Source organism: Mobula birostris, chromosome 3 (genome assembly GCF_030028105.1).
Source record: "Mobula birostris isolate sMobBir1 chromosome 3, sMobBir1.hap1, whole genome shotgun sequence".
Taxonomy (NCBI): Eukaryota; Metazoa; Chordata; class Chondrichthyes; order Myliobatiformes; family Myliobatidae; genus Mobula; species Mobula birostris.
In genome coordinates this window covers 224,032,531-224,048,340 of record NC_092372.1, presented here as the reverse complement: position 1 = coordinate 224,048,340, position 15,810 = coordinate 224,032,531, and the positions used below count along the sequence as shown (strand labels likewise).

Genomic DNA, 15,810 nt, shown 5'->3' with positions numbered 1-15,810 from the left:
CCAAGTTTTGACAAGCACTACGACGACGAGTATGGAAGTAAATACTATCAAGGTTAAATAATTAGCTGACATGTGCAAATTCACAAGCGCAATTGCCGTATCTACTGTGCTGCTGAATCCGTGGTTGTGACAGGGAATCCTGTCTATTTTCTCGATTAGTTTTGACCCAAATAAGCGGCTGTCCTGATTAACTGTTGGTCCAATTACTGGAATCCACTGTACAGAATGTGTTTAGAATTAGGTTACTGTATATAACCTGACTATAGTATTTCACGACATATGCCAGCACTGAGTTTCTCCAGAGCTTTTTGTATTGCTCCAGATTTCAGCATCTGTATTCTCCTGTGTCTTGATTCCTTTCATTTGGAGGCAGTTTCTGGTGGTGAACACATACTGCTGTTTGGTTTGTGGTTGCCTGCGCTCAGAGGTATAGAAGACCGAACATTTGGGCTTCATCACTGGATCCCAAGTATACAGCTTTTTTTTTTGGTCCTTTTGGAGTAGAGTTTTCAACCCAGGGTCCATGGACCCCTTGCTTAATGGTATTGGTCCATGGCATAAAAAAGGTTGGGAACCCCTGCTTTAGGGAATGTCCTCAACAAACATCTCCTGACAGTAAAGCATCTCGATAGTGAATGAGTTAACAGTCTAGAAAACTTATCTGTCTCTTAGCCCTGTCCATATCTGTGACATTCGATGATGGAAGAAATTAAATTCCAAGACAGCTATAGCCACGAGAAATTCACAGAAGGGAGCAAAGCATACTGAGAATGGGTTATGTTTCAGTTGGTCAGGCAGAGATTGAAACAATGCTGAAATCTCATTTAGGCTTGATACCCCATTCAGTACAATTTGTGTGATAGTTTGACGCCCATCATATCCACAGAATAGCTTTCTCGCTCAACAGAGAGAGTTAACGCATGTCACCAGAGACGCAGCTGGTTGAGGCTTATTTACATTGGTGTTTACCTGTCTAAACTCCTATAAAGACACCAGTTCCTGCAATGGTTTATAAAGAACCCCAAAGCACCCTCTTCCCCTCCCCTGCACAAGCATCAATGCATCAACCTCCCCTCTCCCCCCGACCCCCAGCAAAAGCGCCAGCATCCACCACTCAACGAGAAATAGTAAGGCACCCAAACAGAGACCATGATCTGCAGTCAACAAAAACTATTGCTGACCCAACAGTTCGACATGCCATAGGCTCTCTCAATGGACAGAGAGATATCACCCATTTCATAGCGAGAGAGGAGACTTTACCAGTTGCTGTTACAATATTATGGTGTGCTGCATCGCTTTTATTCCAAGATTCTCCGACTCGAGAATCGGCAGCAAAATCTCTCCATCATTGAGAGAAAGAAAGAGAGTATGATCGCTCACCTACAGAGACCTCTGTCCACACATCTGCCACAGAGAAATCTTGATGTTCCTTCTCCTATAATGCCTCGGTTGGCAACAGTAGCTGGAATCGGTTGCCCACAGGGCTGCACCCCAGAAACACCGTCTTCCATGCCTCACCTGGAGAATGTTGGAAAGCAGTCAGCCAGGTAGCTTCAGTAACAGGGACTCACCTGCTGTGAAAAACCACAGTTTTGAGTGACGTTTGCAGTTCAGAGACCTCGATAGAACCCCAGCTACCTTGAAAAGGGAAAAAGAGACCTTAAGGAGAGGAACTTAAGGTATTTCTGCAGATGAGCTTGAAGAGGCACTTACATGGCACCATCTTAATTCTGCCCATCTTGGTGCCATCTTAACTCCTCAGTAGGTCAGGCAGCATCTGTGGATTGGAACAAACAGCCGAAATTACAGGCTGAGACCCCTAATGGTCTTGGATTGAAAGGTTGACTGTTTATTCCTCTCCATTATACTGCCTGACTAGCGGAGTTCCTCCAGCACTTTGTAGGCGTTCCTCAAGATTTCCAGCATCTGCAGAATCTCTTGTGTTTATGATTTATTTTATTTTACTGGTTTTTAGGCTCCGTCATCAATGGCAAGGTTAACTGTGCACCCTTAATTGGTGATGAGCTGCCATCTTGAATTGTGAAGCCTTTCTGGTGAAAGTCCTCGCCCAGTGCTATTGGTAGTGAGTTCAGGGATTTACAGCTAGAGTTGACGAAGGACTATTGACATATTTCCAAATCAGGTTGACATGCTGGAGAACGTGCCAATGGATGTGCTCCACTGCAGTTGCTACTCCTGTTCTTGGCACTGGAAGTCCATGAGTATCGCACAAGTCAGGCAGCATCAACAGGGGTTGTGCTGGGAGCAGGCCACAAGTGTTGCCATGTTTCTGGTGTCAGTATAGCATATCTGCAACTCGATAACCTTACCCAGGCACCTTTGGAAAGTGTGAAGAAACCAGAGCACCCGGAGGCTGGGTTAGCTAGAGGATATGTGAATCTGTGGAGGTCTTTGCCACAGATGGCACTGGAGGCCAGTTCATTGAATGCAATTAAGGTGGAGGTTGATATGTTCTTGATTAGTTGGAGTGTCAAAGGTTATGGGAAGGCAAGAGAATGGGGTTGTGGAATGGTGAAGCAAAATGGCCTAATTCTGCTCCTATGTTTCACATGGAGGAAACCATGGAGTCACAGGGAGACGTACAGGCAGAGGTAGGAATTGAACCCTGATCAGTCATTGCTGGCGACCTAAAGTGACTGCACCAGCTGGGATGCTACTATAACCCACTGAGACATCTCTGGCATCTGCAGAATCTCGTGTGTTTGTGTCAGAAGTCCCTGAGTTATGTGGTGTTGTCCCAGTGACAGTGACTGTGACTGGGAATTGCAGTGCACGGTGAATAGTGCACATTGCACCACTGCATTGGTAATGGAGAGAGTAAAGACTTAGTGTGGTGGATGGGACACCAATCAACGGGACTGCTTCCTTCCAAATCACCCGGACGTGTGATGTTGTTCCATCACACTGTTGCCCTATTCCCTGGAGATGGCAGGAAAACTAGGGTTCCAGAAAGTGAGTCATTTACCAGAGGCTACCCAGCTTCTGACCTGCTGTTTCACATTCTGCCCATCTTTATGTGCTGTAGGCTCCCTCGCACTCTCTCATAAGGCTGCACATCATGTGTCTGGAATAGAAGTGGTGCGAGTATGATGTGCTCCAAAGGTGTTGTTTATTAGTGACTGCAGAGGCCAATGCAGAATGCACATATACTGGTGCAGTGTGGGCAAGAGTAAGTGGTGGCTGTGGTTAGTGGTTGGGTTGTTTGGTTGTTTATTTTCATCTTTTGTAGCTGCCACTTATTCTCTGCAGTACAATGGAGGTTGTTCTCCTGTAGTACAGCTTCCTCTTGAACAGATGTCTTCCAGGTATATCTATTGAGTTCAGTGTCTTCCCAGTTTTCAGATGTAATGTTGAATTTCTTCAGGCTTATGTGGCAAAGTTGTTTCCCATGGTGGGGGAGTCTAGTACAAGAGGGCATGACTTAAGGATTGAAGGGTGCCCATTCAGAACAGAAATGCGAAGAGATTTTTTTAGTCAAAGGGTGGTGAATCTATGGAATTTGTTGCCACGGGCAGCAGTGGAGGCCAAGTCATTGGGTGTATTTAAGGCAGAGATTGATAGGTATCTGAGTAGCCAGGGCATCAAAGGTTATGGTGAGAAGGCGGGGGAATGGGACTAAATGGGAGAATGGATCAGCTCATGATAAAATGGCGGAGCAGACTCAATGGGCCAAATGGCCGACTTCTGCTCCTTTGCCTTATGGTCTTATGGTCTTATGATGCTGATGTTATCTTTGAAGTGTTCTGTTTGTTCACCAGAGGCTTGCTGACCTTCAACTGGGAGTAAAGGATCTGATTGAGTAGACATGATTACATGACCTCTCCATTGGGATTGGTGTTGCTTCATGGTGCAGCTGCTGTTTATGTTGGGCTTCTCCAGTACACTGGTGTTAGTGTGTCCATCCTCCTTAGAATTATTTATTGAGCACGGCAGAGAGATATATGGAATTAATGCAAACAAATGAAATTGGTATATGTAGGCGTGGTTGGCTGAAGGGCATAAAAGAGGTGAAGGGCTGTCTTTTATTCTGGTGATTGCAATTTTCCTCAGTTTGTCCAACTCTTACATTTTCAGATTTCTAAGACCTATCTGCACTTTTCTTGAGTCCTGATGAAGGGTCTCGCCCAAAACATCAACTCTGTTGGAGAGTAAAAAGACACAAAATGCTCAAGTAACTCAGCAAGTCAAGCCAAAACAGTCGACATTTTGGGCCAAGACCCTTCATCAGGACTCAGTATAGCAACAGCTGAAGGGTCTTGGTCCAAAATGTCGACTATTTATTGTTTTTCATCGATGCTGCCTGACCTGCTGAGTTCCTACAGCATTTTTTGTGTATAGGTCCATGATTCAGCTCTATACAGTAACGTAGGAAGAAAGACCACTCTATAAACCAAAAGTTCTGTTTGGATCTGTAGGTCATGGTCTTCAAAGACTCTTTTCCTTAATCTTGGATAGGCTCCAGTAGCACTACTTGTGGTGGTTGATCTCTGAGTCGATGTCTGCTTTTGAGGAGAGAACGCTGCCAAGGTAGGGAAAGTGGTCTACATTTTCAAGGGTAAAAATGTGACTAAAAATGTCAGTCACATAGTTCAATCTACATCTTTGTGACAGAGGCTTTGCAACAACATTAGGATGCATAGCTCATCTTCTTGCCTCTGGCAGGAAGAGCTCTTCCTTTAAATGTTTTTTTTTATTTGCAAATTTTCTCCCCTCAGGAATGCTTCAGAGGGCGTCGACTTCTGCTGGGGTCCGAGTTCACAGTTTCTGGCTGCCCTCTGGAATCTCGCTTAAGGTATCTCGGTGTTCTTCCTGTGTGAACCCCGGGAGGGTGGGCCTTTCTGCCAAAGTGGGTATTGCTGCCCCTCCTGATCTTGCCATTGCTTGACGCCCAGTGAAAGGGACAGGCTTGTTCAGTAGCAATGAGTTGAATGGATTTTACATGCCCCTATCCAATGCCTGAGGTGTTTGTAACACTCCCACTAGGAGGGAACCTGAGATATTTCAAGGGAAAGTACAACACAGGAGGAGAAATTTCAACTCACAATGGCAAGTCTACATTCCTGAGTCTACACCTCCTTTGCAGCTCTCAGTAATTCGCCTTCTACGTTGTGGCACATCATGTACTTGTTCAGTTGTTTGAAGATTTCTGTTTGAGCCTCTTTTTCAGATGGTGGGTTACAGATCGCAGACACTTTTTTTTTCCAGAACTTATCTCTTCTTCTGTTTCCTGAAATTTGTGTCCTTGAGCAAATACCTACCTGAACCTTATATACTTCCATCCCCCATCAGGAAGGTCTCAAAGCTCTTATTTACCCCTTGATCGTGACCCCACTAAGGAGCACCAGGCCATTGTCTCCCACACCATCACCGACTTTATCTGCTCAGGGGATCTCCCATCCACTGCTACCAACCTTATAGTTCCCACACCTCGCACTTCCCGTTTCTACCTCCTACCCAAGATCCACAAACCTGCCTGTCCTGGCCGACCTATTGTCTCAGCTTGCTCCTGCCCCAGCGAACTCGTTTCTGCATACCTCGACATGGTTTTATCCCCCCTTGTTCAATCCCTTCCTACCTATGTTCGTGACACTTCTCACGCTCTTAAACTTTTCGATGATTTTAAGTTCCCTGGCCCCCACCGCTTTATTTTCACCATGGACGTCCAGTCCCTATATACTTCCATCCCCCATCAGAAAGGTCTCAGAGCTCTACGCTTCTTTTTGGATTCCAGACCTAATCAGTTCCCCTCTACCACCACTCTGCTCCGTCTAGCGGAATTAGTCCTTACTCTTAATAATTTCTCCTTTGGCTCCTCCCACTTCCTCCAAACTAAAGGTGTAGCTATGGGCACCCATATGGGTCCTAGCTATGCCTGCCTTTTTGTTGGGTTTGTGGAACAATCTATGTTCCGTGCCTATTCTGGTATCTGTCCCCCACTTTTCCTTTGCTACATCGACGACTGCATTGGCGCTGCTTCCTGCACGCATGCAGAACTCGTTGACTTTATTAACTTTGCCTCCAACTTTCACCCTGCCCTCAAGTTTACCTGGTCCATTTCCGACACCTCCCTCCCCTTTCTAGATCTTTCTGTCTCTGTCTCTGGAGACAGCTTATCCACTGATGTCCACTATAAGCCTACTGACTCTCACAGCTATTTGGAGTATTCCTCTTCTCACCCTGTCTCTTGCAAAAACGCCATCCCCTTCTCGCAATTCCTCCGTCTCCGCCGCATCTGCTCTCAGGATGAGGCTTTTCATTCTAGGATGAGGGAGATGTCTTCCTGTTTTAAAGAAAGGGGCTTCCCTTCCTCGACTATCAACTCTGCTCTTAAACGCATCTCCCCCATTTCACGTACATCTGCTCTCACTCCATCCTCCCGCCAGACCACTAGGAATAGGATTCCCCTGGTCCTCACCTACCACCCCACCAGCCTCCGGGTCCAACAAATTATTCTCCGTAACTTCCGCCACCTCCAACGGGATCCCACCACTAAGCACATCTTCCCCCCCCCCTGCATTCCGCAGGGATCGCTCCCTACACAACTCCCTTGTCCATTCGTCCCCCCCATCCCTCTCCACTGATCTCCCTCCTGGCACTTATCCATGTAAGCGGAACAAGTGCTACACATGCCCTTACACTTCCTCCCTTACCACCATTCAGGGCCCCAAACAGTCCTTCCAGGTGAGGCAACACTTCACCTGTGAGTCGGCTGGGGTGATATACTGCGTCCGGTGCTCCTGATGTGGCCTTCTATATATTGGCGAGACCCAACGCAGACTGGGAGACCACTTTGCTGAACATCTACGCTCTGTCCGCCAGAGAAAGCAGGATCTCCCAGTGGCCACACATTTTAATTCCACATCCCATTCCCATTCTGACATGTCTATCCACGGCCTCCTCTACTGTAAAGATGAAGCCACACTCAGGTTGGAGGAACAACACCTTATGTTCTGTCTGGGTAGCCTCCAACCTGATGGCATGAATATCGACTTCTCAAACTTCCACTAATGCCCCACCTCCCCCTCGTACCCCATCTGTTACTTATTTTTATACACACATTCTTTCTCTCACTCTCCTTTTTCTCCCTCTGTCCCTCTGAATATACCCCTTGCCCATCCTCTGGGTCCCCCCCCCTTGTCTTTCTTCCTGGAGCTCCTGTCCCATGATCCTCTCGTATCCCCTTTTGCCTATCACCTGTCCAGCTCTTGGCTCCATCCCTCCCCCTCCTGTCCTCCTGTCTTCTCCTATCATTTTGGATCTCCCCCTCCTCCTCCAACTTTCAAATCCCTTACTCACTCTTCCTTCAGTTAGTCCTGACGAAGGGTCTTGGCCTGAAACGTTGACTGCACCTCTTCCTAGAGATGCTGCCTGGCCTGCTGCGTTCACCAGCAACTTTTATGTGTGTTGCCAGTTAGTAGCTTAATCAGTCAGTGTAAACTGTCCTGTGATTAGGGTAGGGTTGAATTGATGGGTTGCTGCGTGGTATGGCTCGTTAGACCAGAAGGCCCTGTTCTGTACTATATCTCTAAATAAAAAATAAATAAAGTTCAAAGTTCAAATGAATAAAATAATGTTTTATATATCTACACAATAATGTCCAAATCTTAAATTCAAATTGTTTGTTAAACCTAACTAGCTTTTCAGTTTTAGTGCTGGTATTACATCCTAGCGTCCTTCACACTGACCAGAATTGCCACTGATTTTGTTCTGGGGGCTTCTCTGTATTTTTGCTTTCTTTTTCAATTCAATATTCTGCTCTGTCATGTCCTGTCCTTTTCTCAAAAGGTGGTAAACCTAATCAGTCAAATGTTTTGTCATATCACATCATTCAAGTTCTGATCCAGAGACTCAAGGAGAAAAATATAAGCTCTGGTTCAATAGTTCCTAATGAAGAAGCCCTACGCAGTCGACGTGCTAGTTTTCAAATCTTGTGCTAAATTATTGTAGTTTTTGTCCTGTCATGTGGGTATAAAAATCATTTAGTACTATTTCATAGAAAAGTAGAGGGATCTTGCTATTGCTGGGCTGCACCGTAGCTTAGTGGTTAGCATAATGCTATTACAGCACCAGCAACCCTGGGTCAATACCTGCTGCTGTCAGTAAGGAGTTTCTGTGTTCTTACCATGACCACATGGATTTCCTCTACGTCCTTCGGTTTCCTCCCACGTTCCAAAGACGTGTAGGTTAGTTGGTTAACTAGTCACTTGGGGTGTAATTGGGTGGCGTGGGATTGCTGGGCCAGAAGGGGCTGTTACTATGCTGTATCTCTAACTGAAAGACTAAATAAATAAATCCACCATTCCTCAACTAACACCGAAAGTAACTGCGGAATCTTGCAGTATTTGTCTATTTGTTGCAGTTTTACAGAGACTACTCTTCAGGGTAATTTCTCTGGCTGAGAAGCATTTTGTGGTGAGCTGGGGTTACAATATATGCTTTATAAATGCAAATTTGTTTTCTGCAGACAATCCTTCCATCATGGGATTTGGGTCACCAATAAACCTTGACTGGAATACTGCCTGTGAGAGGTTTAGCCTCTGTATATAAGAAGGTGTTCATAGGATTTTATTGATTAAATGAAAATAGAAAGTGATAGAAACAATGTGCAGGGAGCATCTGTTACCTCGCTATCCTTCTCTTGCATTATTTATTTATCTATCCACCTATTGATTGCAACTTACACAAATTTTCTAATGCCTTATACTGTACCGCTGCCGCAAAATAACAACTTTGACAGCATCGTCAGGGATAATAAACCCTGATTCCGATCTGTGGAAGGGGAAACAATTAATGTTTCCAGTCCAGGGCCCTTCTTTTGATTATAGGTCACACACCCAACATATTAACTGTTTTTGCTTCCACAGATGCTGCCTGTCCTTGTTTCAGTTTTCTAGCATCTGCATTACTTTTTATTCATTAATTGTGATATATCACATGAAAAGCAACCTAAATGACTGTTTTTCTTTGATAATTTCTTTTGTCCTCTGTTATGTTATTTCCTTTCATTGACTAGTTGATTTTCAGCAGCGCTGGTTCTAACAGACAGGAGTTCACATTGGTTTAGGTATCACATGTACATGGAAATGTGGTGAACTGTGTCATTCGTATTAACGACTAGCACAACCTAAGGATGTGTCGCCACACATACCAGTGCCAACATAGCTTTCCCACAATGCTCAGCACAACAACACAGGACACATCAAAACAGAGCACAAAAACAACAAAACAATAACAGCAGACTTTTGAAAGAGTTTGATTCATGGATTCATAGAGTCTTAGAATTATACAGCATTGAAACAGATCCTATGGCTCAACTCATCCATTGCTTTCCCGAACTAGCCCTATTTGCCTGTGCTCCTCTAAATCTTTACTATCCATAAGCCTGTTTAAAGGTGTTGTAATTGTGCCCATCTCTACCATTTCCTCTGTCTGCTTGTTTCATATACCCACCACCCTCTGTACCCCCCTTTAAATCTACAACCTCATAGAACATAGAACAGTACAGCACAGGAACAGGCACTTTGGCCCACAATATTTTGATGATCCAATTAAATTAGTAATCAAATGACCAACTAAACTAATCCCCTCGGCCTATACTATATCTATTTCCGTCCATTTTCCTCACATTCATGTGCCTATCTGAACACTTCTTAAAATTAATATATCTGCCTCTATCACCACCCCAAGCAGCACATTCCAGGTACCCACCACTCTCAAAAATTGCCCCTCACATCTCATTTGAAATTATCCCCTCTCACCTTAAATGCATGCCCTTTAGTATTAGACATTTCAACCCTCTCATTGTTATAAGACTATAAGACATAGGAGCAAAATTAGGCCATTTGGCCCATTGAGTCAGCTCCACCATTTCATCATGGCTGATCCATTTTTCCTTTCAACCCCAATCTCCTGCCTCTCCCCGTATCATTTCATGCCCTGTCAACCTCTGCCTTAAAAATACGTAAAGACTTGGCCTCCACAGCTGCCTGTGGCAACAAATTCCAAGATTCACTACTCCCTGGCTTAAGAAATTTCTCCTCATCTCCATTCTAAAAGGATGCCCCTCTATGCTGAGGCTGTGTCCTCTAGTCTTAGACTCTCCCACCATAGGAAATATCTCTCCACATCCACTCGAGGCCTTTCACCGTTCAGTAGGTTTCAGTGAGGTCACCACTCATTCTTCTAAATTCCAGGGCCATCAAATTCTCTTCATGTGACAAGCAGTTCAATCCTGGAATTATTTTCGTGAACCTCCTTTGAAACCACTCCAGTTTCAGCACATTTGGTGAGCATTGTTGGGCCAAATGGCCTGTCCTTGTCAAAAGTGTTTTGCTCACAATACATCAGTGCTTTATAAATTCTCAACGTTAAATCCTTGCTTTTATATTTTAGTCCTTTTGAAATGAATGCTAACATCGCATTTGCTTTCTTCACCAGAGACTCAAACTGCAAATTAACCTTTAGGGACTCCTGCACAAGCCCTGCTAAGTACTTTGCACCTCAGTTTTTTGTCCATACATTCACCCCTTCATATGAAAATAAATACTCTTATCAGATTTGCTCCTGTGTCATGGCTGATGTTGTTAAGGCTGCCTTGAATTTGTGGGCTTTGAACAGCTCCATTCCCTGTACCATGGAGCTCCTACCATTTGCCCAATAAAGAAGATATATCGTGTAATTTAGATTAGAATGTTATATTTAGAAGTCTTTTCTAACTAGTTGTTATAATTTGATTTAGTAGCTTAATTATTATATGCTGTTAAGAAAATAGTGTGCTAATCATATACTAAGTTTATGAAATCAATGTTCTTTCAGGTCTTACGACATGCAGCTTGAAAGTGAGACAGAAAGTGCTACCACATGGTAAGAAGATGGCAAAGAAAGATTCAGGCTATTTCTTTATGTGATTTATGATGTCAATAAAATTATACCTTACAGTTTTGTAATTTGTAATAAAGCATATTTTTTCACCAATTCACCAAATGTCAATTGATTCCCAATTTTAAACTCTTTGTGATTGGCTCTACCCAGATGGATTAACAGGCTCTTGAGTTACTGAGTATCATGGTAATCCCACAGACCTGAGATATCATTTACATGCAAGATAGCCCACATCAGCTGGTTAGCTGCCATAGGCCACCATCACAGCCGACGCTTAGTGGCCACTTTATTAGGTACAGGAATGGAACCCGATGTGGTCCTCTGCTCCACTTCAAGGCTCGACATTCTGTGCGCACCACTGTTGTAATGTGTGGTTATTTGAGTTACTATTACTTTCTTGTCATTTTGAACTGGTCTGACCATTCTCCTCTGACCCTCATTATCAAGGCATTTTCACCCAGAGAACTGGATGTTTTTTTGTTTTTCACACCATTCTCTATGAGACTGGTGGGCGTGACAATCTCAAGAGATCAGCAGTTTGTGAGATACTCAAAACCACCCCATTTGGCACCAACAATCATTAAAGTCATTTAGATCACATTTCTTCCCATTCTGATGTTTGACCTGAACAAGAATTGACTAAGTCTGCATGTTTTTATGCATTGAGTTGCTGCCGCATGCCCACTGAGTGTATGTGCCCTTTTTATTGACCACAGTCTCTGAGGCTGAATCAGCTCCAATATTTAGATTTTTGGTGTTATTGCTAGTGATTGATAATTCGTGAGTTTAAATTGCCACACTGTGTCTTGGATAAGGGAATGAGATCAAATGGAGCAGTTGGAGGTAAATAACCGCAAATTATGTCCTCCAGATGTGGCTGGTTATTGCATTCAATTCTGGTTGCCCCATTATTGGAAGGATGCAGAAGCTGAGGGTCCTGAAGTTGGATCTCGACCCAAAACGTCGACTATTTAGTCCCTTTCATAGATGCTGCCTGACCTGTTGAGTTCCTCCAGCACTTTGTGTGTGTGTGTGTGTGTATTGGTCAAGATTTCCAGCAACTGCAGAATCTGTTGTGTTTATATTGAAGCCTCTGAAAAGGTTTATTAGGGTGCTGCCTGGATTAGAGGGCATGTGCTTTCAGGAGAGGTTGGTCAAACTTAGGTTGTTTTCTTTGGAGCTGCGAAGGCTGAGAGGAGATCTGATAGAGGTTTAGAAAATTGTAAGAGCCATAGATAGACTTTTTCCCAGGCTGGAAAGTTCAAATTCTGGAGGGCATAGCTTCAAGGTACTTACAGTCTGTTACGCCACTGGTGTTTAGGGCATCAGTGAAGGTCCCCCTCTCTGGCGGTGTTCAGGGCTTCCATCGTTGTGCCAGTAGCTTTCTCTCAGTTTTCACTACTGTCAGCCGTACAAGTTCCGGGTGGAGACTCAAGAATACTGTTGCACTCAGATGTGGAAGGATTTCTGTTCACAGAAGGATTTTGTTTTATGAGTTAAGAGTTGTTAACCCTGAGCTGAACACCCAAACCTAGAGGACTGGTAGACCACTCTTAGTCTGGCCTCTACCTGTTTGGCATGGGTGACCATACCTTGGGCCAAGGCATATACAACTTTGACTCCAGCCAGCATAGCTACCCAGTTCATTGAGGTAGACAAACCTCCAAACCACGAAAAGTTTTGGTCCTCTTGGAGAATAGCTTTAAGGTGAGAAAGGGAAAACTTCAAGGGGATTTACAAGCCACATTTTTATTTATACAGATTCTGGAATGTACTGCTAGGGCAAGTGGTGAAAGCAGAATCAGTAGCATTGTCTAAGAGGCATATGGACAAGCAGCAAATAAGGGAATCGAGAGCATGTTCAGGCAGATGGAATTAGTCTGGAATTGCATCGTGGTCATCACAGACATGGTAATTTGGTTTATTATTGTCACACATACTGAGCTACAGTGGAAAAACCTGTTTTGCATAGCACCCACTTAGATCAATTACACAGTGCATTGAGGTAGTATGAGATAAAACAATAACAATGCAGACTGAAGTGTTACAGTACAGAGAAAGTGCAGTGTAGGTAGACAGTAAGGTGCAAGGTCAGAACAATTAGATTGTGGGGTCAACGGGGGACCGTTCGGTAGTTTTACAACAGCGGGATAGAAGCTGTCTTTGACCCTGAGGGTACGTGCTTTCAGGCTTTTGTATCTTCTGCCTGATTGGCGTGGGGGGAGAAGATAGGATGTCCGGTGTGGGTGAAGTTTTTGATTATGCTGGCTCAGGGGTTCCCAACCTGGGGTCCATGGACATCTTGCTTAATGATACTGTATTGGTCAGTGGTATATAAAGGTAGGGAACCCCTGAATGGCAGCTTCCTTGAGGCAGTGAGAAAGCTAGCCATTGTCATGGAAAGGAAGGATACATGGTTCAAAGTTCAAAGTGAACTTAATATCAAAGTACATACTCTATATGTTACTGGAAACTACCTTGGGATTCACTTTCTTGCAGGCATTCGCAGGAAACAAATAAATACAATAGAATTTACAAAAAATTACAAACAGCCAAAGACTGACAAACAACCAATATACAAAACAAGACAAACTTTGCAAATGTAAAGCTAATACTGAGAACATAAGTTGCAAAGAGTCCTTGAAAGTGAGTCTGTAGGTTGTAGAATCAATTCAGTGTTGAGATGAGTGAAGTTATCCACACTGGTTCAGGAGCCTGATGGTTGAGGGGTAATAGCTGTTCCTAAACCTGGTGGTGTGGGACCTTAGGCCTTCTCCTCCTGCCTGATGATAGTAGTGAAAGAGGACGTGGTAGGCTGACTGGTTTGTTCCTGTGCTGTCCTGTATTCTAAGTGGATTTGAAGTATCAGATCTATTGTAATGCAGCTGAATGGCAAATAGACTTAGGGTGAAATGGTCCCCTAACATTATATGAATATTACATTGTTCATATAATGTAACTTCTTATGAACAATTTCTGTTAATGTGTATCTGTTAGCCTAAGGGTCACACAGAAACTTCTCTAATAAACTTTCCGTTTCCTGACTGTTTAGCCAATGGAATAATAAATGTCTTTACAAGACTACATTATTTGGGATAGAACCTCAGATCTGGTTTATCACAAGTAAACTTTGACCCTCATCAGATCATCGGTGTTGCAGAGTCTCTGTTATAAAGAAATGCAGCTACTACACTTTTTCAGGTACCTCAGATAACACCAGTTTTTCAGTAGTAAATCGCTTGGTAATGTGAAGCAAAGTCAGCCTGTGACCTGATATTTATACCCACAGCTTTGAATAAACAACAAGGACAGTATCTTGTATCTACTTCAGTCAGTCAGTCAGTCAGTGGGTGCCGTCCCGAATCTGGGGTTGGCAGCTATGCACCTCCATCTTCTTCCATCTTGCAACAGCACTGGTGAACAATTTCAGCATGTTGCCTGAGGTGATCAAAGACTCATCGAAAATGACAGGGTAAATACATACAGTGGCCACTTTATAGGAACCTCCTGAACTTAATAAAATGGCCACTGAGTGTATGTTTGTGGCCTTCTGCTGCTGTAGTCCATCCTCTTTTAGGTTCAATGTGTTGTGCATTCAGAGATGCTCTTCTGCACAGCACTGTTGTAATTTGTGGTAATTTGAGTTACTGTTGCCTTCCTGTCAGGTTGAACCAGTCTGGCCATTCTCCTCTGATCTCTCTTATTAACAAGGTGTTTTCACCCACAGAACAGCTGCTCACTGGAAGTTTTTTGTTTCTCACACCATTCTCTGTAAACTCTAGAGACTGTTGTGCATGAAAATCACAAGAGATCAGTAGTTTCCAAGATACTCAAACCACCTCGTCTGGCACCAATAATCATTCCACGGTTAAGGTCACTTTGATCACATTTCTTCCCCATTCTGATACTTGGTCTGAACAGCAAATGTTGTCTGCGTGATTTTATGCATTGAGTTGCTGCCACATGATAGGCTGATTAGATATTTGCATTAGTGAGAAGGTGTACCTAATAAAGTGGCCACTGTGTATGTAAGTGAAAGGTCAATAGGGAGAGTGACTTTGAATTAAACTGGGAGTTAGACAGATTTAAACAAAAAAAGGCAAATTTAAGACTGAACACAGATTCTGCAGATATTGGAAATCTGGAATAACACACACAAAATGCTTGAGGAATTCAGTTGGTCATATGGTCTCTATGGATAGGAATAACAGGTCAATGTTTCGGGCTGAGACCCTTCATCGGGACCTGTCAAAGGGTCTCAGCCTGAAACATTGACTCTTTAGTCCTTTCCATAGGTGCTCATGACCTGCTGAGTTCCTCCAGCATTTTGTGTGTGTTAAATTTAAGACTGAAGTCATTGAGATATTCTTACAATAGCAACACTGAGTAGACTCTATTGTAGTGAAAAGTAATGGAATAGTTGTAAGAACTCATTAGTATGTTAAGCTATTCCTAGGGGTATGAACTAATAGCCTGAGTAGCATACTTTATTATAAAGAAAGTCTCACTTATTTATAGAATTTTTACACCCTCAGGGCATTGAAAAGGATTTCACAACCATCTTTGTTCTTTTGAAATGTAGTAAATGTTATAAATTAGGAACCACAGTGAATACTTTAACAAACACCTGTGTGACAGTAACACACACAATGCTGGAGGAATTCAGCAGGCCAAGCAGCATCGATGGAAAAGAGTGAACAGTCGACATTTCAGGCCGAGGCCCTTCATCAGGAGTCTTGATAAAGGGTCTTGGCCTGAAACGTCAACTGTTTATTCTTTTCCATAGATGCTGCTTGGTCTGCTGAGTTCCTCCAGCATTTTGTGTGTGTTGCTTAGATTTCCGGCATCAGCAGATTTTCTCTTGTTTGTGATTCTCTTACCTGTGTGACAGTAATCAGATAATCTATT

The 15,810-nt window shown here is 43.5% G+C and overlaps 1 protein-coding gene across 1 annotated transcript in view; it reads left to right on the top strand.

Moving 5' to 3' along the window:
• Positions 1-15,810, top strand: part of arhgap39 (Rho GTPase activating protein 39) — a 682,545-nt gene that overhangs the window by 253,912 nt on the left and 412,823 nt on the right. The window contains 2 exon segments of the mRNA XM_072252088.1: positions 4,737-4,813; positions 10,837-10,884. Coding sequence (XP_072108189.1) covers positions 10,847-10,884 — 38 coding nt within the window. The 5' untranslated portion in view covers positions 4,737-4,813; positions 10,837-10,846.